The following is a 9,537-nucleotide window of genomic DNA, read 5'->3' as shown; positions in this document are numbered from 1 at the left end:
AATTTGGATTGCTTATCAGAAAAAGACTGAAAGGGAATAGGAATTGAAACAACAGTTTGAGCAAACCATGAAGGAGACTGTAGACAAATCACATGGGTCAAACTTGTACATAAAAGATTTAGATGATACAGTTTCAGATGAAAACCTCAGATTCTTCTCATATACTCAAGATCTCGTAAAAGACAACCAGATTAAAATGAGATACGTTCAATCAACAACTCTGCTGATCTTTATACCAAAGCACTGTCAATCGCTGTTTTCAAAACATACGTTCACAATATTGGCATGAGGCAAGTTCAAAAGATGTGACGACTCAGCGTTGTCTACTTGAGGGGGAGTCAACTCTATGCTGCACTCTTTTTCCCTTAGCTAAAGTTTTATCCTACTGGGTTTTCTTTAGCAAGGTTTTTAACGAGGCAGTATTAATTGCTCTTTAAAAAAATTACCATCCAAGGGGGAGTGTTGTAAATTTAGTAGTTAAATATGGATGGTAATTAGTCAAATATGGATAGTAGAATTTGTACTATATATATGTGCATAATGTAAGTTACAAAAACACACATATACATTAAATACATCACACCTCTTCAACCTCTTTCTCTCCTATATCTTCTACAACACATCTCTCTTTTATTGGTTCTTTCAATTTGAATATATTGAACGAGGCCACTAAAGGTAGTTATAAAGTTTATATATATATATATATATATATATATATATATATATATATATATATATATAAACTTTAGGATTACTATTCACATCATTATTATATTCACATCATTATTATATTAATTAAATGGTATTTTCGTCTTTTATAAATAAATTATTACTAAGAAATTTATTTTCCATTTGTAGCTGTGCAATGGCATCTTTAAGAAAGAGAATCGATGATGACTTATTTAATTATCAAATTAAATTATATTACAAGTATTATTTTTTAGTCAACTCCATAAATGATCTTACTGGATGAACCTGGAAAAATGACTTATCAATCGATCTTACTAGATGAGCCTGAAAAAATGAGTTAACTAATCCTCAAATTACATTATTATTTTCTAACGTCAACTCTATAAATGGCCTTGTAGTATGAGCTTGGAAATGACTTATCTAATCGCCAATTTTTTGATAATTACACGGATGGTTCATGTCATTTGTAAACTCTCCCTAAACTTTTTTTTTTCTTGCACTTACAGTCCCGTGGTCTGACAAATCATGCACGACTAGTCCATGTGTTTAACAGACATTAATAATTTGTGTTAGTAATGTGTCAGATATATCGTATACAAGGGTATTTTCATCTTTTCACTGACATTTAGACTTATTATCTCCCAATCTTTAAGATCTTTATCTTCGTCATCTACCCAAATTATAAAACATAATTTACATATAATATTCTTACTAAAAACCAACAATTAAGTTTTACTAAATTTCAGTAAACTAATTTTACTAAATTCACCAACTCAATATTTTTACTAAATTCACCAACTCAATATTTGTAAGAAACAAATCAATTTTACTAACTTAGATTGCATTAGAAATGAAGCAATTAGTTGTTATGAACCCATCTCATATTAGGCTCATACCAAACTATAAGCTCAAGTATAGAACTTGCTCTCAAAAGCAAGCTTAAAGGATTATAAACCATTTTTTGGAGTACACCACATTCGATTGTGGGATCGTAACACTGCACCCTTCAAGCGCCCACGTCATAGTTGACACCCTCTTTTCGACTCCATAGCTCACTACTCTGAGGTGTTGAGACTCGAAACCATTTGTTATAAACGTATCTCATACTAGACTCATACCAAGTCGTAAGCAAAGTGTAAAACTCACTCATAAAAGTTAGTTTGAAGGATGAGGGAACACCCAACCTTATAATTAAACCATCTTTTGGTGTGCACCCCGTACGATATCGTAACATTAAATTTACCGACATGAAGTTATCTGAAAATGAATTCAACGTCGTGTAAGCATCAAATCAACAATTCATTAAATTTATTTTTGAAAAGAAGCACTCCAATCTCAAACCAAATTTTCAGATGCCATCTACTTTCCGGCGAACTCACAATCCTTTGATATACTCTGGTCACTTTCACACTATTTCACAATCGCCGCTATAAATTATGGCAAAAACGATCCAAACCAGATCCAAGGACAAAGCTTTTCCGGGGAAGGGAGGGAACGTGGACCTCGCAATAGAAATGAAACTTGTAGTCCTTTGAGTTACAAAAGTTTGAGCTTTTAAATCAACTTAATAATTAATACAATGGCTTGATTAATCTCCAATAAGTTTCTTCGTTTCTTCTTCACTATAATTTATTACAAGTTCATTGACTTTGTGAATCTGTGTATGATTCTTTGGGGTTGTGAATAGACAAATATACACTCACATACTCACAAGTTAGTGCACGTGATAATGTCATGCGAAACAAAAATTTTGAACAGGATATTAGAAGTAACATTGACATACAACATGGACTAAGGGATTAAAGGTGCGTTTGATTACCTTTTGATTGAATGGTTCAGCGCTGAATGCGGAGTCATTAAGCACCAAAATTTAACGTAATTTCTTCTTAAATTACATACACTTAGTAAACAACATAATGTTTTTATTTGTTAATTCAAAGGTTACAAGGCAATTTTACATCATTCACATTTTTACTAAAAATGTTTATCAAACAAGTTTCTGTCATTCAATTTAACTTCGCTCAGAACCTTTGAACATTCAGGTTATCTATCATTTAACGCTTAATCATCCAAAATCCTTTTATCAAACTGTGCAATTTAACCTATTTATTCAATACCAAATGGCTTAACATTACATAAAAATAACTGAACTCCGCCTGAACTATGTTAAATAAACTGATAAGGACTGGGGTTGAGAGTTGAGTAGAGCAAAATATCAGGATCACACTCGAAAATCTCCATTTCTTTGCGAGTCAAGGTTACAACTGCTTCGACACCATCACCTTTTAACACATCATTCAAAGACACAACACCGGGGCTACCTGGATTCATATGATAAAACCATATTATAGGCATCCCTAAACCAAAATCTATATTATAAATTCCACTATTCATCATGCTAGTGGAAAAAATACAATCTCCTTCGCCCATCGCAGTCAACCGAATGTCAACCGCAATCAAGCTATCATTCAACGCCTCGTGCCCCTTTTCACCTTTTAAAGACTCGACGTAATCAGAACTTATTTGGGCTAAAGAGTGTCTAAGTTCGCCCATAAGGGTCGACAGGTCTGGTTTTTGGTTAGGATAACAGATCCCAATGGCTTTCATGTTTAAATTTCCAATTGACTCGATAGGTAAAGGCGGTGAGACCTTAGTCCGAATATTCACAAACGACGATAAAGCATGAGGTGTATGTTGACCAAACGGTTTGACCATGGATGCGGCCTTGGATGCAGCCTTCCAAACCAAGGCTGTAATGACCTCATTGCGAGTTGCAACCTTCGACGACAGTTTGTTGTTAGATGAAACAGGATGGTTCTTAAGGAAAGCTAAAGCCTTGGAATCGACCACAAATCGCTTCGTTGAAGTTGATTTGGCATTCATTAAACTGTTACGGAACCAATTTTTTAATGATGGATTACTAGGAAACATCTCGGAAGCTATAAAACTCGGAGAAATTTTCTCTCGAAAACCTCTAGTGGCTGCAGCCCATGATTTCAAGAATGTGAAATACGATTGGCCATTGAAGATCTTATGTGTTAAGCTTGTACATAGGCCAATCCCACCACAATTGAAAATGTTCACCTTTGATATATAAACAAAAAACATGTAAGTACCACATTCAAATTGTTACCGTTACTTGATCTAAAAATTTAGAGTATAAGTATAACCAGTGGCGAATCTATTATCAAAATTCAATGGAGTTCTTAAGTCAATTAATTATATTTTGTGGTTCTTTACTTTCAAATAATCATTAAGTATAAAAACATATTGGATCCTTAGCAGTAAATTTAGTGGTGTAATATATAATTTGAATAGTGACCCCACACGCTAACAAGTAATAAGTTCACCACTAAGTAAAACTCACCTGAACGCTGGCAATATAATTGTCAAATGAGGAATTCGGGTGTTTGGGAATCAACTCTCTCAATTTTCGATCATCAGGTATACGAAGAAATTCTTCAAGAGTTTGATTAACTCGAGCCTCAACGAAAAACAACCCCATTATCATTGCACTCAATGTGCAAGTTGTCTCTTATTTCACCGGAAAAAGGATAATAGCTTGTTAAAAGCTCGGATAACAACTCCTTCAAACGTTGTGATCTTACATTTAAAACATTGGTAACACAAGTGTTGTTAGTATTCGAAAAAAATAGGATGGAAGGGGTGTATACATTAACCATGTATTGATCAATAATCGAAAATTTGTAAGTTCTTAAATAATGTGGAGTTGGACAAGCTGGTTTTACGAAATCGCTTGATATTATCTGAAGATCAACTGCTTCAAAATTGGATTCATCCTTTTCTCCCTGCACCGACCTACGCGAAGTTATAATCATTCATGATTAATAGTACATGAAATAGTCATAATATACTTGATATAAAGTTCATGCACACAATATATATATGTTTTCTGTCACAAAAGGAGGATCATGCATATAGAAAATAGAAGTTTTGAGTGAACCTGGATGAACATTCAGCAGCTAATTTTGGCACCGACATCACGTCTGTTGTGTGCGATAAATGTGAGTTAAGGATAGATAGTCGGGTGAAGACAGTGTCCTTTTCAAACCTACTCATGATCTGATTCTAATGATGAATTTGAGAGTTTCTATTCCTTTACCATAGGCAATTAAGGCATTAAGATGGATTCATTTTATATCAACTTCCAACTTTCAAACTTTGATTTATCAAATTAGTTTGACTAAAAACGACTAAAAATAATAAAAGAGATGTAAGGTGGGAATTTTAATACATATTTTTTTTTCCAAATTAACAACTTGTTGTGTAGTATATTTATTTATTTTTATAAATTGTACGGTTGATTTCTGTGATTTACATTATATGAAGTTATTGGTCCCTAAAAATTTTTCAAGGTGGTTGGTCCTTGTGGTTTAAACAATGCGTATGAGTGGTCCCTGTCAGTAACGTTCGTTAATTTGGAAATCAAAATCGAAAATAACAACACCCCAAATTATAATCCCTTTTGAAAATCAAAATCAAAAATAACAACAGCCCAAATTATATGTTGGATATGTGACATTTTCTCACCTAAAAAAGACACAAATTCATTTGGTTAGGGCTCCTGCTCTCGATCTTGCACTTGGTCGTCTCTTGTTCGTCTCCTGCAGATTTATCAAACTATTAACTTCTCAAGCCAGTTACGATTTTGAAGGTTTGCAGGTTTGTCAAAACGTATGCAAAATCTGGAGTCAACCACTTCGATTCAAGTTACGAATTTATGATTTTTTTCAAAAGTATCCACAATTATGATTTCACAGGTTGTTAGTTTATTGAATTGAATGCGTCGGAGTTTGGGTTTGAATGCATTTAGCCGGAATCTGGGTTTGAATGTGCCGGAATTAGGTTTAAATATGCCAAAATCTGGGTTATGAAAATGCCTTCATTTCCCATTCAAATAAGTGAGTATATCCTTCTGTTTAAATTTTTTTTTTTTAAAAAAGCAACCATAGTATATATAATATATAATATAAATAAAAGGAGGAAACAATACAAGAGGGGAATGGAAGGGATGACATATGAGTTGCAGGTCACCCAACCATTCACAAAGAATCATCACACAATATACATTACATCCTATTTACACAAGACTACACAGGCCATGCCCACAAAACTGTACAGGCCATAAAGAAAAAACACATATCGATTATATACAAGCATACATGATCAGCTAGCCATACAAGTGTGCTCCGATATGCTCGTTCATACCACAACACCTAACCCGGATCGAAATTAAGCCTGTGATGCGAGTCCATATTACAAGGATCAATCAGCCACTGGTGCCAATTGAGTAGTTTTTCACTCGACCGATTGTTGATCCACTCGAACGTCTTTAGTTGGATTTCATTGATAATCTTCGAAGAACCCCACGAAACATTACGAAATACTTTCTTATTTCTGTTTTTCCAGATGTGGTACCCGTGAGGCCGTGACCCACTCAACCGCTTGCCAAATCACTTTAGAGATACATGAAAAACCACTACCTCCATCTCCCATGAACATATTACCAATATTAGCGTTATTAGGAACATTACGACCCCACCATCTATAAATCCCATTCCAAATTTCCATGACAAATTTGCATGATATCATAGCGTGCTCCACAGATTCCGGAAAGTTTCTACACAAAGGGCATAAAACGGAGTCAAGATCCACACCGCGCTTATCAAGTTCTATCCTAGCTGGGATTCGTTCCCTAAGTACTCGCCATATAAATAGTCCCACCTTTTGAGGGATTAGTTTATTGCGCAAAGTACCAGTAGTGGAACCATAACCAGCAAGGATAAGTTCGTCCAGTTTTGCCGCCATAATTCTCGACTTATATACTCCACTATTCTCCAGCTTGCACACCCAAGACCCATTCCCTTGCTCAATGCTCGTACAACTCTGTACCAGCAAGATTAAGTTTTCTAATTCGCCGAATAGCCTGCCCGTGAGACCTCTCGACCAAAGCCACGAAAAGCTCCAAATGCCATCCTCATGTTTGACTCTGTCCCTTACCAAAGCATTTTTGTTAGCTTCAATTCTATATAGTCGTGGAAACCTATCTTTGAGACGCAAATCTCCAATCCACACATCATCCCAAAAGAAAATATCACGACCATCACCTAGCTTTCTTTCAAAAAACACATTAATATCTAAACCGATCTTAAGCAGAAACGTACGTATTGTTTGTAAAGATGATGATGGTAATTTTGTTATGGGAGACATTTTGAATTTTGGGTTTTGATTTTGGGTTTTTATTGAAGAAAAAGAATCTACAAGAAGAAAGTGATGTAAAGACAAAAATACCTTAAGATGCGTTGCACATGACTGAAGTGAAGCGATCTTTCTAATGATTGCAACTGACAGGGACCACTGACACCCATTTTGTAAGCCATAGAGACCAACCACTTAGGAAAAATGTCTCAGGGACCGACGACTTCATATGAGGTAAACCACAGGGACCAACCACACACTTTTCCTTTTTAATGCTATTTACTAAATTGCATATGTATCTCTGATAAAATCACACCAAACTTTTTGTAGTGGTTAGTGTCCTGATATTTCGATTCAAACTTTATTAGTTTGAGAGGCCATTAGGCCAAGGAAACGAGTGGAACCGCCACGGGATAACCTAATTAGATCGCGTAAATTTTTTTACAAATGTTTTTCTTTCCTAATAGTCCGAACGGGGGATTACGGGTATTATCTATCTATGATAATATTAAATCATAAGAGTAAAGATTATACAAAGTCGACACACTGGAGCCGAGGCAACTGGACTCACTTTACACGCTATGTTTGATTCCTTAATTTCCTTAAGTCAACGTTATTTTTTTTATTTATCAAACTCTATACAACTAAACAAGTGGCTAAAACGTCAGATCTCCAACTATTATGCTGGGAGTCAACTTTTTAGTCAATCATTACGTTCATAATTATTTATCATCACAATATCTCTTGTAAATATGTATAAAAAAGTTTTGTGTGTATCTCATGTCGATAAATATCAGTTAAACATACATTTTAAAATTTAAACATTTTATGATCAAGTATCAAAATATACACTTGATAACAAATGGATCGTCACAAATGTGTGCCATTCTAAAGATTAAAACAATGAACTTTTATATTTTTTTTCTTTGAAAGGCAACATATCATTAACACGAGAAAATAAGTACAACACGAACATAGAGCCCATTACAAACGATTGGGCGCTATGGAGACTTGAATGAACTTGTTGCAAAGAGAGCAACTGTAACATCCCACCTTACCGCGACCACAATATTGTCTGCTTTGCCCGTAGGCGCACGGCTTTTTCTTGATGACCACACGAGGATTTCCCAGGAGGTCACCCATCCTAGTACTACTCCCGCTCGAGCACGATTAATTGCGGAGTTCTCATGGGATCTGCTGTGCTTGTAGCCCCAAAACGCGTTGTGTCTGGTAAGGATGCAAGTTACCTTATAAGGGACTCAAGCAATCTTACACAAATCTATGTGGAATGGGGTATTACAAACTCCCCCACTTAAAATCATGACGTCCTCGTCAGGCCGAAACAAATTGATAGCCAGGATCTATACCTCAGGAGATGCACGCCGAGTGCCTGTCACACCCCGAGAGGCTAGTGCTCTGATACCATCTGTAACATCTCACCTTACCGCGACCACAATATTGTCCGCTTTGCCCGTAGGGGCACGGCTTTTTCTTGGTGACCACACGAGGATTTCTCAGGAGGTCACCCATCCTAGTACTACTCCTGCTCGAGCACGCTTAATTGCAGAGTTCTCATGAGATCTGCTGTGCTTTTAGCCCCAAAACGCGTTGTGTCTGGTAAGGATGGAAGTTACATTATAAGGGACTCAAACAATCTTACACAAATCTATGTGGGATAGGGTATTACAGCAACCGAAACGAATACCATAATTTAAGTTGAATTTAAGATAAGTTAGATAAATATATTAGTTTTTACCCTTATAATCAAAGTAAGTTTAACTGAATTTATTTATGAAATTAGTATTTTGAGATAACTAATAATGATTGTAAATCGGAGAGTTTAGGATTCGTTTTGGGTGAAGTTAGGTAATTGATTCCTTTTCAAGCTCTGATTGCGGTCAGCGATAATTTTTGCCATTGGGTTTCAACAGGCATTCACTTGTTTTTGGACTTAATTACAATGATGCAGGGACGGCGATGGTGTGGCGACTATAAGAGACAGGGATCTTCGTGGGGATGTTTCATTAGCTTGGTAGTTTAATCGGTAGTTATTGTGTTGATACAGTATTAGTTTGTTTCATTTGTTTGTATTAGTGCAATAGGTTTCATGTTTGTGATATGTAATATGGTCCATGTCAATAGTAATCACAAAGGTCGTTTGTATCTCTCAAATTATATCTATATATCTAAATGGTAAAGGACAAGTGAATAGGAAACTTTAGAACCTTTACAAACTTTCCCCAAACTTTTTAATTCTTATAACTCAACCACATTCTCTATAAAAGTTAATTTCATAGTTACTACAAACTTACCTCAAACTTTTCACATTTCATAATTTACCCATTAAACTTCCCATTCATTATAAATCGCCCACAAAATTTTACTATCTACTAACTATTTATTATTATTACAAAATTTTACTATCTACTAACTATTTATTATTATTATTATTATTATTATTATTATTATTATTATTATTATTATTATTATTATTATTATTATTAAATCAATCACATAATTTTCCACTTTATTATTGTTTAACTTTTTTTCTTATTATAAATTTATCTACGTACCTCATTTTTTAATAACTGTTCTAATGTTATTATATATATATATATATATATATAT

The 9,537-nt window shown here is 34.7% G+C and overlaps 1 protein-coding gene and 1 pseudogene across 1 annotated transcript; both read right to left on the bottom strand.

Annotated features, from left to right (window-relative positions):
• Nucleotides 1–2,856: 2,856 nt before the first annotated feature.
• LOC139874796 (limonoid 7-O-acetyltransferse-like) lies at nt 2,857–4,692 on the bottom strand (annotated as a pseudogene).
• Nucleotides 4,693–6,102: 1,410 nt separating this feature from the next.
• Nucleotides 6,103–6,921, bottom strand: LOC139874795 (uncharacterized). Its single transcript, XM_071862193.1, has one exon. It carries the CDS (start codon nt 6,919–6,921, stop codon nt 6,103–6,105), a length of 819 nt encoding a protein of 272 aa, XP_071718294.1.
• Nucleotides 6,922–9,537: the final 2,616 nt, after the last annotated feature.

This window comes from Rutidosis leptorrhynchoides, chromosome 11 (assembly GCF_046630445.1).
Source record: "Rutidosis leptorrhynchoides isolate AG116_Rl617_1_P2 chromosome 11, CSIRO_AGI_Rlap_v1, whole genome shotgun sequence".
Classification (NCBI taxonomy): Eukaryota; Viridiplantae; Streptophyta; class Magnoliopsida; order Asterales; family Asteraceae; genus Rutidosis; species Rutidosis leptorrhynchoides.
The sequence above is the reverse complement of the archived record's forward strand: the minus strand, read 5'-3'. Positions and strand labels throughout refer to the sequence as shown.

Bases quoted from the DNA above. Each gene is read 5' to 3' on its own strand.
- LOC139874795 (XM_071862193.1), bottom strand. From the start codon at position 6,921: ATGTCTCCCATAACAAAATTACCATCATCATCTTTACAAACAATACGT.